The 19,383-nt window shown below is 37.7% G+C and overlaps 1 protein-coding gene across 2 annotated transcripts in view; it reads right to left on the bottom strand.

The window, feature by feature from the left end:
- The window catches only part of DENND2C (DENN domain containing 2C), a 77,824-nt gene that overhangs the window by 33,728 nt on the left and 24,713 nt on the right, over positions 1-19,383 (bottom strand). For both annotated transcript variants that reach the window (XM_017524236.2, XM_017524235.2), the window contains exons 2-5: positions 4,401-5,410; positions 2,287-2,423; positions 1,757-1,869; positions 659-829 (exon numbers count right to left, since the gene is read on the bottom strand). In XM_017524236.2, coding sequence (XP_017379725.1) covers positions 659-829; positions 1,757-1,869; positions 2,287-2,423; positions 4,401-5,206 — 1,227 coding nt within the window. In that variant the 5' untranslated portion in view covers positions 5,207-5,410. The remainder of the gene's footprint in view (positions 1-658; positions 830-1,756; positions 1,870-2,286; positions 2,424-4,400; positions 5,411-19,383) is intronic.

The following is a 19,383-nucleotide window of genomic DNA, read 5'->3' as shown; positions in this document are numbered from 1 at the left end:
GACCAGCCTGGGCAATATAGTGAGACTGTCTCTACAAAATAAGTAAATAAATGAGAAAAAAAAAAGAGAGAGAGAAGTATGTCTGTCTGCACGTAATCTCAATTTCTTCATTTTGGTTGCAGTGTTTCTAGCAGAGATGATGTACAGACTTTCTATTCCCAAGTAATAGTACACAATTTCTATTCCCAAGTAATAGTTATGTTTGTTTTTTCTCTTTGGAAAATTTTGCCCCAAATAAATGGCATATATTTTTCATTACTGAAAATCTGTAAACTAAAGCACAAAACTGAAATCACTTTGGCAATTATATGAATGAGTGAATCAGAACAACACTGAAGCCATCCTGAGAGAACACCCTTTTATATAAGATTCTGGTGCTTCCTTAAAATAGGCAGACGATTGTATTAAGAGCTAAGGTAACTGAAGTGAAGTCCTCCATCTAAATCAATTTTACAAATCCATAAAGAAACTCTGGCAAAAGCCATTCATGCACTTTTCTAGCAAGAGCAAAAATGTTAAATGTAACACTGCCTTCCAAGTCTTCTAATCCCAGTAGAACAGTTCTAACCTATTATTCATTTCGGTCTGAAGCTTACTTATTCTCATTCATGGAAATGCTGAAGTAAGAGTCAGAGAATGAAAGCACTGGAATCTTTACCCTTGGAAGGTTTTTCCTTTTTCTGTTTGCAACTTCTCCAGCTCGGAAAAGCTTCCATTCAGTTAAAGTGACCGGCAAAGTAGTATCTTTTGTGAGCTTTGACCGCAAATAAGCTTGTGAGTTCTTTACTTCCATAGTCTTCCGGTGAAAAAATAGAGGTTTGGGAGGGAGCTAAAACAGAAGAAGATATACTGGTAAGATCACCTAGTTTTGTTGCTGTTGTTTGTTTGTTTGAGATGGGGTCTCGTTCGCTGCCCAGGCTGGAATGCAGTGGCACGATCACAGCTCACTGCAGCCTCGACCTCAAGCTCAAGTGATCCCCCCACCTCAGTCCCTTGAGCAGCTGGAAATACAGGCCTGTGTCACCACATCTGGCTAATTTATATATATATATGTATATATATATTGTAGAGATGGGGTTTTACCAGGTTGCCCAGGCTGGTCTGCAATTCCTGGGCTCAAGCAATCCTCCCACCTCAGCTTCCCAAAGTTCTGGGATTACAGATGTGAGCCACCATACCTGGCCAGCATCATCTAGTTAATGCCTGTGCTCTCATACAAAGTCAAAGTTATCCCAGAAACATATCTTTCATTTAAAATCATTTCAAATGAAGATAACATAATTTATTTCTCACCATTTGTAAAGAAGTTTCTCAGGTTTCTAATCCAAAGTTCCCCTACAAGGTGATCAAATTCCCAGAAAACAATGGCTCACAGTTTTCATAAACTCAAGGGAACCTTTGCTTCTAGGCATCTCACATGCTTTCAGGAAATAGGCGGGTAATTTAATGGCCATTGGTTGATGTAGACGAATAGGGAGAGGTGGGAACTGTAGTGAACTGAAAAGTTCATGACTGTCTAAAGTCATATATATTCAATTATTTTTGAAGTGTTAAAACAACAATGACAACAACAACAAAGAAGCAGCAGCTGTATGCTGTCCCAAAAAACAAAACAAAAATAAAAAAAACCACCACCAACATTAAAACTTACATTTCAATGCCTCTTAGTTCTGGCCCCAGTTAAATCACCATAATCTTTTTGTAGATACCATGAATAAGATTCTAATGCTTTCTTTAATTAATTATCTGGTTATACCTTGGGTGCTTTGAAAGCACTTTTAGGGGGTGGTAGCCTCCATGCTGAAGGGGATCTCCACACAGGTAAAGGCTGCACAGGAATATCTTCATATGGATTTTCTTTGGTGGGATCTTAAAAAATAATTTTTTGAAAAAATGTTTACATGACATAATTAAATGCAAAGATAACCACGGCTAACCAAAGACAGAAAAAACTACGTTCAGCTTTCCTATTCTACATTGCTATAGGGATGGGGGCCTCCAGAGCAACAGCATTTTAAGCTTATAAAATCATTTATGTGTCAGAGACAGCTAAAAGAATTCTCAAAATATTACATTACAAACATATATTTATGAGCTGAGCTGTCTATCACATTAGTTGTAAAATTCATTAGAGAATAAAATAATTTATACACCAAAGGTTTCCACGCTAAAAAGAAAAACCTAGAGCAATATATGCTTGATTGCAGAAGAAAATACCATCCTACAATTAAGGGCTTCACCAAATACATAACCATTAAATTTAATTGCAAAGTTGTCAACACGTACATATGATATCTTCATAGATATTGTCCTCAGACTGTGTGTAATAAAGTGCTGACCCAGAATTTCTTCCAAGTTCTTCGTGAATCATCTGTGAGTTCCGATTTCGAAAGTGCTGAATATCCTCAAATTCAAAGGATTTCCTTAAGAAAGGAGATATATTTTATGGTTATATCTTTCAAAACGCTAATCTTTATTTTTTTTAAAAATTATTTATTTATTTGATTATTATTTATTTATTTATTTTATTGCATTTTAGGTTTTGGGGTACATGTGAAGAACATGCAAGATTGTTGCATAGGCACACACGTGGCAGTGTGATCTGCTGCCTTCCTCCCCATCACCCACATCTAGCTACCTCTCCCCAACTCCCCTCCCCTCACTGTCCCTCCCCTATTTCCCCCCAACAGACCCCAGTGTATTTATTTTTGAAACAGAGTCTCACTCTGTCAGCAGGCTGGAGTGCAGTGGCACGATCTCTGCTGCCTGCAACCTCTGCCTCCCAGCTTCAAGCAATTCTCCTTCCTCAGCCTCTTGAGTAGCTGGGACTACAGGTGTGCGCCACCCAGCTAAGTTTTGTATTTAGTAGAGACAAGATTTCACCATGTTGACCAGGATGGTCTTGATCTTGACCTTGGGATCCACCTGCCTCACTCTTCCAAAGTGTTGGGATTACAGGTGTGAGCCACTGCACCTGGCCTGTTTTATTATTATTAGCTTTTGAGATGGAATCTCAGTCTGTCGCCCAGGCTAGAATGCAGTGGCACAATTTTGGCTCATTGAAACCTGTGCCTCCCAGGTTCAAGTGATTCTCAAGTCTCAACCCCCCAAGTAGTTGGGATTATAGGCGCATGCCACGATGCCCGGTTAATTTTTTTATTTTTAGTAGAGACGAGGTTTCACCATGTTAGCCAGGGTGGTCTTGAACTCCTGATCTCAGGTGATCTGCCTGCCTTGGCCTCCCAAGGTGCTAGGATTACAGAAAACTCTAATCTTCTTTAAACTGGTACGGGAGGCAGAAATAAATAAGTACAGAACTTGTGTGCAAAATTATAAAGATGTTTTATCAGAGATCTAAGAATAATGAAGTAGGCTGATGCCTTATATACACCATGAGAAAACTGGATGCCTGCAGCCAATCAGATTCATATTCTTCATTGGGTTCCTTTATTAAGTTCACTCTGTAAGGAAAAGTGGGGCTGAGGCCAGCATGCCCTAAATGAAGTGGAAGAATGTAGCTGCTTCCTTACAGATTTTCTTGAATTAAGTTTCAATTTAATTTAATTTTAGAGGCAGGGTCTCATTCTGTTGCCCAGACTGGAGTGCAGTGAAGTGATCACGGCTCACTGCAGCCTTGATCTCCTGGGCTCAAGTGATACTCCAAGTAGATAGGACAAGCAGGCGCACATCACCACACCTGGCTTTTTTTTTCTTTTTAGGGACAGGGTCTCACTATGTTGCCCTGTCTGATGTTTGGCTGGTATTGAACTCCTGGCCTCAAGTGATCCTCCTGCCCTGGCCTCCGAAAGTGCTGGGATTGAGTTATCACACCCAGCTCCTACAGATTTTTTTTTTTTTTAATTGAGTCTGAGTCTTGCTCTGTCACCCAGGCTGGAGTGCAGTGGCACAATCTCAGCTCACTGTAAGCTCAGCCTCCCAGGTTCAAGCAGTTCTTCTGCCTCAGCCTCCTGAGTAGCTGAAACTATAGCACACACCACCATGCCCGGCTAATTTTGTATTTTTAGTTGAGATGGGGTTTCACCATGTCAGCCAGGCTGGTCTTGAACCTCTGACCTCAAGTGAACTGGCAGCCTCAGCCTCCCAAAGTGCTGGGATTACCAGAGTGGGCTACCACACTGGTGCTGGGCCAGATTCTTAAAGATATATTAATAAAATGGAAGGTGTTCTGATGCTCTTATGTCGATAGATTATCTTAGACATTACTACATTTCTACTTTTTTCTCTTCTTATTTTCCTTCCACATTAATCAATACCTGTATGTTCAAATCAGGGCTATCACCTAAGCTGGGAAATGGAAACTGGTTTGAAAAGGAAAAAGCAGCTCAATAATCCCATAAGGAAAATACCTACAAATCATTATCTGTAGGATAAAAACATACCTTTTAGATCTTCCTCTGATTTTTCCACCATATTTCTTTGGTTCAGATTCCTGAGAAGAGGCCAAAGAAGATTGTGCACAAGAATGATTTTCACAGTATTTTTTGTCACAGTTTCTTTCTTTATGTGGCATAACACCAGATTCGGATAAATATCTGAATGTCCGACGAGGTTTTGGCAAAGGATTTATAGAAGGTCCACATTCTTGCCCCTCAGGTTCAGAGTAAATATTTTCTAAGCTCTTGGTTATTCCATATGAACTATCCAAAACTCTGAAGTTCAGTTCTTTTTCTGAAGAGTCACAATGTTCTAAAGCCAAATTTAAGAGTTTATCTGGGGGAAGTGCTTCTATTTTCTTCCACAGTATTTGTGAGGTATAGAAGTTTTCTGGAGGTAATGAAGTCTCTGAATCCAAGACATCTTCTTTAGAGCTTTCAATTTCTTTGACCCGAGAACATACACAGTTAGATTCGGATTCATTTTTAAAGAAGCGTGTATCACCATATTCATATCTCTTACTATCATTATCACTTCGATCATGGCTTTTGGTATCTTCATTTATATCTAGACCCACATTCTCACAGCTGGTTACATCCAAGTTTTTGCTCTTTTTCTCAGCAACAGGATTTTTCTTAGGAAGGATCTCTTGGTGACAGTTATATCTCACTCCAAAGTCCTTTGGATACCACTTTTCTGGATTAGATATACCATTAGCCCTTCCTTCCCACTGAGAAATTTTTTGTTTGATGTTTTTGCAGTGGCTTCTTGACAGTGTCTGAACAGCAGTACGAGAGAAACCAACATCCATGTTCCCAACTGGTGAATGACAAGTGATGAATCTTACAAAGTTGCCATTACAAGTAACTGTGAAATATTGTATTCTTTATCCTGTCACAATCCAAATGATTCCAGTATTTTCCCTTCATGTTTAACTTGTAAATCTCTTTTTTAAAAGAACAATTTTGATCTGTGATCCCTGTTGAAAATGGCTACAATCTTATCTTGAATAATCCTATTAAAATGACACAAAAATATGTTAACACATTTTATAATTTCCTAATTTAAAACTCCACTAAAACATTGCCCACCTACCCTTACATAATTCATATACACTGCATATGTAAAAATGTACCTGTCATCTATTAAGCAATTCAACTACATAAAGGGACTCCTAAGATGGTGAGATAATAATACCAAAACATTATTTATGATATTGCTTCAAACTGTCAGCTTTAATGTTCTGCCATATTTGAATTCCTAAAGTTAGGTAGAATGAGGTTTTATAAGAGATTATACATAGTACTATACATTATTATTTTGTAATACATTAATTCTTTTTTTTTTTTTTGGAGATGGTCTTGATCTGTCACTCAGGCTGGCATGCGGTGGTGGCAATCTTGGCTCACTGCAGGCTCTGTCTACCAGGTTCAAGTGATTCTTCCACCTCAGCCTCCTGAGTAGCTGTGACTACAGGTACATGCCACCACACCCAGCTAAGTTTTTGTATTTTTGGTAGAGATGGAGTTTCTCCATGTTGACCAGGCTGGTCTTGAACTTCCTGAGTTCAAGCAATCCACCCCTTTGGCCTCCCAAAGTCCTGGGATTACAGGCATGAGCCACCACACCTGGCCATAAATTAATTCTTTATGAAAGCTTCTCTTACTGAAACAAGGAGTAATGAAATATTATAAGGAGCATATATACATACACACACATATATATATATATATATATATATATATATATATATATATATATATATATATATATATATATATATTTACATCTCAAACCCCCCCAAAATTTATATGTCTACATCAAGAGCCAATTAGCATGGAAACACATTGATAGCCAACTTCCTCCTCCGTCCCATGTTGATTGATAATATCAATCCATCACATAGCCTATTTCAACTTTACTATTAGCAACACAGGATTCCATACACACTAAAGACAACTCAAGGTTCCCATTAACCATCAGTTGCTTTAAAATGTAATAATCTATTTTGTCACTGATGACTGGACTTCCCACATCTCTGCTACCACACCCTTGACCCAAATCAACACAAATACAGCCATTGTCATATTCCTTCCTTTCACACAGAGGCTTTACTCAGGCCCATAAACTGTTTCCTCATATGTGAAAATTCAGCAGAAAATTTTTCCTACTGAGTAAAGATCTGATCTCAAGTTCTGCTATATACTTGTTATAAATAGCAACTGATTCAAAACTTCCTGAGGCAGGGATCATCCTTCCTTGAGCTTTGTCTGTGTGGCGTTGATTAACAGGCAGGAAAATATCTAAGCCCTGCTCTGTCAGTACAGCTGACCAAAACTTATACATACATAAAGCACACACAAACGTTATTCTTGGCAGAGCAACTGCTAAGACTTCCATCAACTTTCATTTAAACCATTCCTACCTACAAATTTGTGGGGAAACAGCTTTGCCAGCAAAAAAACTTTGGTGATGGTCTGATGTAAAAAAAAAAAAAAAAAAAAAAAAAAAAAACCATGCCCAAAGCCAAAAATATCAAAACTGTTGCACAGAACTCTTAATAAAAGACACTAACATATACAATTTAAAGATCTAATCTGCTACTATTGAATATTAAAACTGAAAATTCTTTTCTTACTTCCAATATTTATAGGAAATTCCTGGGATTTTAGGATGTCCTTGAGACTTGGGTTTTCTTCACTATAGACAAGACAGGACTTTTTTCTCTGGCTCCTGGGAGGTTCCTAGAGGTTTCTGGTGATCCTTGTTAACCATTATTTATTCTTCCCTGGTTAATGTGTTTTAAGTGTGAATGGCTCAAATTGAGGAGAAAAAGATGAAAATTGTCAGGGCTAAAAAAAATTTTAACTTGAAAATTACTGGCAACATGGCTGGGTATGGTAGCTCATACTTGTCATCCCAGGACTTTGGGATGTTGAGGCAGGAGCATCACTTGAGGCCAGGAGTTTGAGACCAGCCTAGGCAATATAGTGAGATTTCAGCTCTACCAAATAAATAAATAAATAAATAAATAAATAAATAAATAAAATTAGCTGTGCAAGGTGGCCTGTGCCTGTAGTCCCAGCTACAGGTTGGGAGGCTGAGGCAGAAGGACTGCTTACGCCCAGATGTTGGAGGCTGCAGTGAGTTATGATCACAGCATGCAATCTAGCCTGGGTGATGGAGTGAGACCCCAACTCAAAAAAGAAAAAAAGGTAAAAGGCAAATGACTGGCAACCAATGGCTAAGTCTATGGAATACACATACAAATATAAATGATGTGTACTGATGCTGTTTCAGTTGAACAGAGCAGCACAGCAGCGTAAGACATTACTAAAAAATTGTTTACTTTCTCCCAAATGTATGCTTTAATACATTATAGCTTTCAAAAAATGAACTATTTCAAAGATAAAAACACTTCAATGAATTTTAACTAGATCTATGACTATACTGATAACACAGAAAATCTATCTTAGAGCTGATTTCACAGTTTCAATTTTTGCCACATGAACTTACACCCTTTATTATGTGGCTTGCCTGTTCTTACATACAGGTTGTGATTTTTGTCCCATCCAAAAATAAGAATTGCTCACCTCAATTGTTTTATGACACAAACCTCCCATTTGTCCCTTTAACCTAACTATATTCTGAGCCACCTTGCTCCTCAGTGCCTCCTCTCCCATGGCTCTTCCAGCCTGCGAGATCTTACCCATCCCATTCCTCATTTTCCCAGTTTCTTGCCTTAACCTCCACTACTGGTAGGCATCCTAACTCCTAAGTGCTGGCCCAATATTCAAATCCTAGATCTCTCCCAAGATTCATCTTTTGAAAACTTCCTAAACCCAACTGATTTGCATACTTGTCCTAGAAATTGCTTTCTCAAGTTTGCTTTAACAGTTCTAACAGAAACAGAGGTTGAGAAAATCTAACAGCTTCAACAATTTAAAAAATCACTGTGTGGGCATGGTGGTACACACCTGTAATCCCAGCACTTTGGGAGGCCAAGGTGGGTGGATCACCTGAGGTCAAGAGTTCACGACTAGCCTGACTAACATGGTGAAACCCTGTCTCTATTAAATACAAAAAAAAAAATTAGCCGGGTGTGGTGGCACATGCCTGTAATCCAAGCTACTTGGGAGGCTAAGAAAAGAGAATCGCTTGAACCCAGGAGGCAGAGGTTGCAGTGAGCTGAGATCGTGCCATTGTACTCCAGCCTGGGCAACAAGAGTGAAACTCCATCTCAAAAAAAAAAAAAAAAAAAATTGTTTTTTCTTTTAATAACACAAAATGAGTCAGAGACTTTTCCAGCTATTAAAAACTACTGAAGTCAGGCAGGACTCACAAAAAGAGAAGGTAAAGCAAACATAACCACAATGTTCAATCTCAACTAAAGAAACAGCAGCAGTAATTCAGTTTCTCGCAAAAACAATAGAAGCGTAAACATAAAAACTCAAGCATGAGTTTTTTTCTTTTTTGAGATGAAGTTTCGCTCTTGTTGCCCAAGCTGGAGGGCAGTGGCGAAACCTCAGCTCATTGTAACCTCCGCCTCCCAGGTTTAAGTGATTATCCTGCCTCAGCCTTCTGAGTAGCTGGGATTACAGGCACCTGCCACCATGCTCAGCTAACTTTTTATATTTTTAGTAGAGACTGGGTTTTGCCATGTTGGTCAGCCGAGTCTTGAACTCCTGACTTTGGGTGATTCTCCTGCCTCAGCCTCCTAAAGTGCTGGCATTATAGGCGTGAGCCACCGTGCCCGGCCAAGCATGATTTTTAGAAGCATACTCAAACAGCATACTTGGAGTAACTCTTAATCACGTCCCTTTGTTTTTATTGTTATTGCTTTTCTGTGTATTTATTTTCATCCAAGAAATATATCAACTGTAGTTTATCAGCTTAAAATAGAATTTATAACATAACCTATTATATATAGAATTCTGTGTTTTTAACATATTAAGAGAAACCAATCTGAATTCACTCCAGTAAATTAAATTCTCTTTGGGAAAGAGAATACTGATGCTCTATTTTTCTTTTTTTTTTTTTTCTTTTCATATGCAAGCCTACCTGAATGAGTGATGCTCTATTTTACTAATTCAAGTCTTGGATAGGGCAAGTTTCTCACTCCAAATCTTTTAAAATATTTTATTTGATTATATATAAGTATCTGGAAAAATAACTTGGAAGAATTTGGAACATTCTAAAAGCTGATTTACAAACTGATGAAGGGGTACACTTTAAAATGGTTAATTTCGTGTTAAGTGAATTTTACCTCAATTAAAAAGAAAACTGATGAAAGGAAACTTCACTTCTGGCCGTGATGGAGTAGCTGAATTAGGCTTGCTTTTCCCACACCAATAAGTATAAAACTGAAAAAATTTATAAAATATATATATAATATACATATAAAAGATATAAAATAAGTGCTTTCAGATACTGGGTAACAGACAGCTTAGGACTGTGATCTCTGAAAGAAAACTTGAGTAAAATGAGGCAGGTCCTATGATGGCCCAGCTTTCTCCCTGGAGACTCCAGAAAGTAGGGTCAGGAGGGGGAACCCAAACAGACAAGGCAACCTTGCTGAGTTGAGGATAACGAGATTGGAATATGGAGAGGCTGAGGCAAATGGAATTTTGGGGGCACAGTATCAGAAAAGAGGGCAACAAAGAGAAAAATCTCCAGAAATCTACATAGAGTCCTCTTGAATCTTTGGGTGAATACTAAGCTGCTAATGCATAGGGTAATACTATGTGAGGCTGGACAACAAAAAACTTGTGGGGAAAGAAAAACTAAGGGAGATTTTTAAGCTAACCCAGGGTTCACCCAGCTCTGGGAAACATTCAAAGTCCAACAACAGCAGAGCACCCTCATTGAACACCCAGGTAATTTCGTAGAGAAACAAGAAGCAATGGTTTACCAGTAGGACGAAATTAACCCCAGCATAAAGGCTATCTTAGAGCAACCCTAACAAGGATTAAGTGGATTCATATGAAATTCAAGTGCCCACAAAAACAAAATTCAATAATTGTTACATGAAGACAACTAAATCCAGACACTCATCAATGTAACGTGTAAAATGTCTATAATCTAAGCTGAGTGTGGTGGCACGTGCCTGTGATCCCAGCACTTTGGGAGGCCAAGGTGGGTAAATCACCTGAGGTCAGGAGTTCAAGACCAGTCTGGCCAACATGGCGAAACCCTATCTCTGCTAAAAATACAGCAATTAGCCAAGCCTGGTGAAACATGCCTATAATCCCAGCTACTTGGGAGGCTGAGGGAGGAGATTGCTTGTACTCAGGAGGTGGAGGTGGCCAGGGCTGGTCTCAGATTCCTGGGCTCAAGCAATCCTCCCACCTGGACCCCCCCAAAGTGCTGGGATTACAGGCATGAGCCACTGCACCAAGCTCCATTTCATTTTTAAGCCAATGTCTTAAGTGAGCAGGTTTTAATTTTAATGAAGTCCAGTGTATCAATTCTTTCTCTTTATGGTTAATGTGTTTTCTGTTCTAAGACATCTTTTTCTTCCTCAAAGTCATGAAGTTTTTTTATTCTAGAAAGTTTGTGGTTTTAGCTCTTAGTAGTTAGGTTAAAAACTTAAATTTTGTAAATGTTATGAGGAAAGGTTGAGGTTCTTTTTTTTCCCAGATAGATACCTATTTGTTTCAATGCCATTTATTGAGAAGGTTATTCTTCCCCAGCTTTGTGGAAATCAATTGACTATATAAATGTAGGGTCATTTCTGGACTCTGGTCTTCTGCTGATCCTTTCGTCTGTCCTGTCAATTAATATACATTGTTGTGATTACTGCAGTTTTATAAGTCTTAAAATCAGGTAGTGTATGCCCATCAGCTTTATTCTTCTTTTTGAAAATTCTTTAGGCTATTCTAGATTCTTTGCCTTTCCTTATAAATTTGAAAATTGACTTGTCAATTTCTACAGCAATGCCTGCTATGATTCTGATTGGGATTGTGTTGAATCTATAGATCAATTTAGAGATAATTTTTTATTGTAACAAAATCGAATATTCCTAGCCAGGCCCAGTGGCTCACGCCTGTAATCCTAGCAGTTTGGGAGGCCAAGGGAGGCGTATCACTTGAGGCTAGGAGCTCAACGGGCAACATGGTGAAACCTCATTTTAGTCTCTTTTAAAAATATAAAAATTAGCCAGGTATGTGGCACACACCTGCAGTCTTGGGAGACTGAAGCACAAGAATTACTTGAACCCAGAGGTTGAGGCTGCATTGAGCTGAGATCGCACCACTGCACTCCACCCTGGGCGACACAGCAACACCCTGTCTCAAAAAAAATGGAATATTCCAGTACATTAATGTATAATATCTTTCTATGTAGTTATTCTTTATTTTTTTCTCTGCATTGGCTTGTGGTTTTCAGTGTACACATCTTGAATCACTAAGTATTTCTTTTTCTTTTCTTTCTTGAATCCCTTGAACACCTCCCAAGTTCAAGGGATTCTAGTGCCTCAGCCTCCTGAGTAGCTGGGACTACAGGTGTGCACCACCACACCCAGCTAAGTTTTTTTCTGCTTTTTTTTTTTTTTTTTTTAATAAAGATGGGATTTCACCATGTTGCCCAGGCTGTTCTCAAACTCCTGACCTCAAGTGATCTGCCTGCCTTGACCTCCCAAAGTGCTGGGATTACAGGCATGAGCCACCATGCCCAGCCAATATTTCATGCTTTTATGCTGTTGTACATGTTATTTTAAATTTCATTTTCCAATTGTTTATTCTTAGTGTATAGAAGCACAATTAATTCTTGTACACTGACCATGTATTCTGACCTTGCTAAATTATCTTATGAATTCTCTTATCTTGTAATATAGATATCTTAGGAATTTCCACATTTACAATCACGTTGTTTACAGAAAAAAAGAACAGCTTTACTTCTTTTACAGTCTCTACGCATTTTACATAGTTTTTCTTGCTTTATTCATTAGGTTTTTGTTGTAGTTGTTGTTTGAGACAGGGTTTCATTCTACCACCCAGGCTGGAGTGGCAAGATCTGCTCACTGCAGCCTCAATCTCCCAGACTTAAGCAGTCCTCCCCGATGCTCACCTTAGTCTCCTGAATAGCTGAAACTACAGGCGCTCACCACCATGCCTGGCTAATTTTTGTATTTTGTGTAGAGGCTGGATTCACCACTTACCCATGCTGGTCTCAAACTCCTCAGCTCAAGCCTTCTGCCCTCCTTGGCCTCCCAAAGTGTTAAGATTACAGCCATGAGCCACCACACCTGGCCTTTGTCTTCTTTTACAATGTTGAATAAAAGTGGTAAGAGGAGACATCCTTGCCTTTTTCCCATTCTTAAGGAAAACGTATTTAGTCTTTTATCACTCATTGTAATATCTGCAGTGGGTTTGTTATTTATAGATACTTTATCAGATTGTGGAAATTCTCTTCTATTTCTGATTTGCTGAAAGTGTAAATTTTTTTCAAATGCTTTTTCTGCATCTATTAAGATAATCACATAGCTTTCTTTATCCCACAAATATGGTGACTTTCAATGTTAAAGCAACCTTGCATTCTGGTGTAAATCCCACTTAGTCATCATATAGTATTCTTTCTGTATATTTGTTTATGGTTTGATTTGCTTATATATGTATATGTATACATATATTTGTGTGTGTGTACATATATATATGCATACATATGTATGCATATATATATGTATATAATACCAGTTTCAGATTCAGTGCCAGGATAACTGTTTATCTGAAGAAAATCGTGCCAAAAGGATTCCAACTACTCAGCTAGCCAAAAGGAAATAGAACCATTATTGGTATCATAAGGATGGCTTATTTCAGAAAAGAGATAAGGCTAAAGTTTAAATTTCTGGGAAAGATGACCTCTTAAAAAAAATTCTATTGATTGAAAAAAGAAAAAAACTAACATAGTATACAGACAGAGGAAAAGAACTAATATTTATTTTAGGCCTACAATGTGCAAAGTACTTGAACAAGTATTACAGTCCTCCCCTCAACCATATAGATATTAATCTCTCCATGCCATATTTTGCATGTGAAAAATGAAGATAAATGACTTTTCCAATAGTCGAAAGTCCCAACAGCTGGTGGAGCTGGATTCAGACCTGAATATGACTACTCCATTGGTTTTCCACTCAACAGGCTCTACTGTTCGCTAAACCAAGAGCACTGGACTTGAAATCAGAAAACATGGAGTTTAGTCCTAACCTTGCAATTTATTAGCTGTATAACCTTAGGAAAGTCACTTTACTTTTCTTGGTTTCCGTTTTCTCATCTGTAAATTATGATTAATCACTGCATTCTTGTACTTCCTTTGGTATTTCTTGCAATAGAGATTTGCTTGTAGCAAATTTTCTCCATTCACAATCTAAAATAGTTATTTCACCTTCAGTTTTGGAGAATAATTTTGCCAAATATAGAATTCTAAGTTGACAATATTTTCTTTTAATTAGTTTAAGGTTGTCATTCTTTTGACTTAGTTACTGTTTCTAATGAGAAGTTAGCAGCCATTCTTATGTTAGCGCCCCTGTACATGATATGAATTGTTTTCTCTGTTTTTAAGATTTTCTTTTAATATTTGCTTTTCAGCGATTTAACTATAATAAGCCTAAGTGTGGTTTTCTTTATATTTATCCTATATGAGGTTTGCAGAGCTTCTTGAATCTTGGGTTGACATTTCCCATCAAATTCAATTTTATTTTCCTGCCCCATTCTCTCTCCTTGCCTTCTAGAACTCCAGTTAACATATTGTTAGACCACTTATTATTGCTCCATAGGTATTCCTGCTCTGTGTACATTTTTGCTTTTTAATTTCCTCTGCTTGAGTTTGAATAATTGAACAGACTACCTGTCTTCAAGTTCACTAATCTTTTCTTCTACAGAGCAAAGTCATTTCTAACCCCATCTAAGAATTTTTATTTCAGCTATTATATTTATCAGCTCTTAATTTTCTATTTGGTTCTTTTTTTCTTCATATTCCCATTTGTATTTTGAAATACTCCATCTTTTCATTCATTATATTAATTTTTTTCTGTATATTATTTAACATATTTATAATAATCTTAAACTCCTTGTTGGTTAATTCTAACAGCTAGGTCACTGTCAAGTTTTCTTGTATTAACTATATTTTCTCTTAATTATGATTCACATTTTTTTGTTTCTTTTAGTGTCTTATAATTTTAAATTATATTCTTGGCACTATCTATAAAAGAACAGTAGAGGATAAGTTGTACTTTTTCTTTGTCTTCCTTATTTCTGAGACTATAAGCCTTTCCTCTGGCGATTAATGTCTGGCAATTGAATTGAGAGGATGATCATTCAGGTTCCTCCTATAGTCATTTGAGCTGAGGCTCAGTGCAGGTTTTATTACATGGAATTAATCTGGAATCAGTCAAACCTCTAAACTCCCAAGACACTGTTTTTTTTTTTTTTTTTTCAGAAGAGCCCACTGTGTCACCCAGGCTGAAATGCAGTGGTGCAATGTCACCTCACTGCAACCTCTGCCTCCTGCACTCAGGCCATCCTCCCACCTTAGCTTCCCAAGTAGCTGGGAATACAGGTGTGCAGCAGCGTGTGTGTGTGTGTATGTGTGTGTGTGTATGTGCGCGCGCACGTGCAGATGGGGTTTCACCATGTTGCCCAGGCTAATATTGAACTTCTGGGCTTGAGCAACCTGAAGTGCTGGGATTACAGGCATGAACCACCTGGCCACCACTGCCTGTTTAATCCTATCAACACTTAAGCTGGAAAGAGCGTGGCTGCAGTTTCACATAGTTTAGGTTCACCTCTGTAATCAACTCTGGCAGGGCATTACTGCATAATATGTGGGACTACACAATTTCTTTGTATCTCTCCTGTCCTACTTCAGTGCTGCTTTTCTAGCAAAACTTGGGAGAAAGGGGACACAGCAGATAATTCCTGGGCTAAGTGGTTTGTTTTTCCATTTGAGATTCTTCCAGATTCCAATCTACATTCCAATTTCAACGGTTTACACTGTTAACTAAGGCTTGTCTGATTTTCCCTTGGCTGTATAAAGTCTTACCATCTGTGTCAGAGCTACTTAAATCCAGATCATGTGCTTGTCCCAGGTATAAAAGTTCCTGTGGCTCTCTGCTTATTTATGAGGGGCTATTTTTAGTTTGGAATTCAGTTTACCAACGTTTATTTGCATCTACTGCTAGTCAGTAGCCCCAGAGAAATATGATTTTAATTTTGTCTAGGATGTTCTTGTTAATATCAGAGCAAAGGTCTTTTTAAGTCCTTCTATATCCTAAATGGAAGTCTTAAAATAATCAGTGAAACAAAACAGTGTAGAATATAATACGTCAGAGTACATTGCATGCAAGTATTGTTTCAGAAATGTTTGTTTCGGGGTGTGTATGTGTGCATGTGTGTGTGACCAATCACAAATTTATTTATTATGATGAGGTATGGTCAAAAAATTGTGGAAAGTGTCTGTTCTAGAGACATTAAGGACCACTTCAGTGCTAAGCAAGAAGTTCAGAGAAAAGATGCGAAGACACCAATCTTCAAAGAAAATGGTCTATAGCTAGATCAACTTAATGCACTGAAACTGTTCAGAAACCTGAAGAACCAGAAACCAAATAAATCTCTTTTCTTTATAAATTACTCAGCCTCAGGTATTCCTTTATAGCAACGCAAAATGGACTAATACAATAGCCAACAAATCTTTATGAAACAATTGGGAAAAGCCAACTGTGCAGTTTTAAAGCTTTTTTAAAATGTCACAGGTACACAAAACTTGTGTTTTTATAATGCATACAAAAATATGATCATAATTTTGCCACTAAACTGGTGTAAATTTTATATATATATATATATATATATATATATATATTTTTTTTTTTTTTAATAGAGTCTTGCTCTGTCACCCAGGCTGGAGTGCAGTGGCACAATCTCAGCTCACTGCAACCTCCAGCTCCTGGATTCAAGTGATTCTCCTATCTCAGCCTCCCAAATAGCTGGGATTACAGGCACATGCCCATGCCTGGCTAATTTTTATATTTTTGGTAGAGACAGGGTTTCACCATGTTGGCCAGGCTGGCCTCGAACTCCTGCCCTCAAGTGATCCACCTGCCTCAGCCTTTAAAAGTGCAGGATATTTTTGTTAATTTTTGCTCACAGGTGTGAGCCACCACACCCAGCCAATAAAATTAAACAGGTAAATATTTCATGGTGTGCAAGAGATAAAGTCTATACTCCTTAATAGGACATATAAGGTCTTTCACCCTCTGATTCAAGCTTTGACTCTTGCCACTTGCCTTACTCACCAGCTACATATATTCCAACAAGACCAAATAATCTGCAACTATTAGCAATCCAAAGTCAGAATGCTCGAGTTACAGAGTTCAAATACCACCAGATTTGGTTCTTGGTTGTGTATCATTAGTCAAATTACTTAACACTTCTAAGCTTGTTTTCTTACCTGTAGAATGATCACAATATTACCAATACTTACTGAGCACTTAAGTGAGCCAGACACAGCTCTACTAACTTTATCCATATTAACTCATGTAATTCTTGTAACAACCCCATGAGGTAGATACTACTGTTAATCCCATTTTACAGATAAGGCAATGAGGCACCAAGAGGTTAAGTAACTAATACATGCCTTAGCATCTTCGGCACAACAGATACAGACACTTATTTATTTTATAAGGTTGTGAGGATTAAGTATGAGATAAAGTAAATAAAGTGTTTAAGACAGTAACTGGAATATAGTAACTGCTCAATAAATGACAGCTACTATAAATTTCTCTCTGAATACACCATGTACTTTCAAGATCAGTTGAAAGTTTTTCTGTGAAAGCTTCCTTAGCCCTTTCCCCAGAGTTAATTGCTCCTTCTGTGTGCTTTTTTTTTTCTTTTCCCCATTTATTTATTTTATTGCATTTTAGGTTTTGGGGTACATGTGAAGAACATGCAAAATTGTTGCATAAGTATACACGTGGCAGTGTGATTTGCTGCCTTCCTCCCCATCACCTACATCTGGCATTTCTCCCTCTGTGTGCTTTTATTATACCTATTTGCATATTGTTATGGTTTTCCAATTCTGAATTTACTTTACAACAAATACTTGTGCATGTCTTTGCCATGACCTTAAGAATCTTAACACTCATTCTTCCTGGAGATACTTAGAAAGAGAGGAAAGTCAGGGATGAGACCGAAAGGGAGATAGCATGAGTAGTGATAAGTAAATGCTGCAATGCTGTCTCAGAAGACCTAGAGTAAACCTAAATCTCAGACTATCACTCCTGAACTTGTTATAGCAGAGGATGCTAAAGCTTGTGTCAGGAAAAAAAATGAACAACATAAATTCTGCTCAGGAAGATGGATGGGAACTTGCATGATTCACATTATTTGCTTTTTCCAATCTTCTATTACATTAGCACATTATTTAAATGAAAGCCTCAATAAATTTTTCATAAAGCCCATAGGAATATATCTTGCATAAGATTCTTCATTAAATGTGACTAAAAGTATTTTTAAAACAAATAGGCCTGGTGTGGTGGCTCACGCCTATAATCCCAACACTTTGGGAGGCCGAGGTGGGTGGATCACGAGGTCAATAGATCGAGACCATCCTGGTCAACATGGTGAAACCCCGTCTCTACTAAAAATACAAAAATTAGCTGGGCATGACGGCGCATGCCTGTAGTCCCAGCTACTCAGGAGGCTGAGGCAGGAGAATTGCTTGAACCCAGGAGGTTGTGGTGAATCGAGATTGCACCATCGCACTCCAGCCTGGGTAACAAGAGTGAAACCCCGTCTCAAAACAAAACAAAACAAAACAAATAATAAAGGACCAAACTAATAGAGAGAAAAAAAGTAAGTGTCACACAGGTTTCTACTTTTCAAACCTCTTGGTGACTGTTCTTGAATAACAAATCTTCAAAGCAAGCACATACAGGATACCAGCCTTTTATCTCATTCCTATCAGAGGAAACAGCCTTATAAGTAATGAAAAATGGTTCCCAAAATAGCAAAGAAACTTTAAAAAGCCTTGTATAGCATGTATTTTAATATTGCTCATAACACATAAATTTCTCAAGCCATTATCGCACCTATTGGCAAATCAAGAAATATGTAAGATTATTTAAAAAATAAATTTAATTCTTTCACAGGTCTATCAAGTTTGTAGAGATATTTGTCATGGAATTTTTTTCAGGTTTTTTAAAATGAAAGAATGAAAAATGACAGCTGATATAGTACAGATTATATTCAGACAGAATAATGCTAACTTCATGGTTGTGTTACATGGTTGGTTATCCACAGTATTCATAAAACCTTCCAAATGACTACACTTCTTTTTCTTTGCTGTTCACTGATTGTCATGGGTACTACTGGAGGTTTTATTTGCCACAGCTACATGACCCCAGGTGTAATTCCCATAACTAACCCAATGGCAATTCCTGTTAGCTCCACCTTTAACAAATCTAAGTCCCAGCACTTATCATCTTTACTGTTAACACACTAAACCAGGCCACCATCACTTCTTCCTCTCATTTTCTATTTCTACTCAATTTTCACCTTCCCTGTTCATTCTATCTGAAATAAAACTCCTTTCTCAAAATGCTTTTCTACATCCTCACCCTGCTATATTTTCTCCATAGAATTTATCATTTATCTGAAATTCTATTACTTATTTGCTTGTTTACTTGTCTTCCTCATTGGAATGTAAAATACTTATTTGTCAATTCTATTCACATTAAATTAAGCAAGGATTTTTAGGTGAAATAAATTAAGCTTTAAAATATTTAGTAAAGCTTAATTTATTTTTAGGTGAAAATGAATATAAGTAGCATCTCTAATGCTTTTTTCACATCCTGAAGTACCATCTTGTGTACACCTGGGAGATCCTAAGTCCGTAATAAGGTATTCTAACTTACACATGCATTCGCTTTAAGGTTTACCATTTCACCTTGGTAAATAGTATTTAGGGTGAGCACGGTGGCTCACGCCCATAATCCCA

This window comes from Cebus imitator, unplaced genomic scaffold (genome assembly GCF_001604975.1).
Source record: "Cebus imitator isolate Cc_AM_T3 unplaced genomic scaffold, Cebus_imitator-1.0 Scaffold32, whole genome shotgun sequence".
NCBI lineage: Eukaryota > Metazoa > Chordata > Mammalia > Primates > Cebidae > Cebus > Cebus imitator.
The sequence above is the reverse complement of the archived record's forward strand: the minus strand, read 5'-3'. Positions and strand labels throughout refer to the sequence as shown.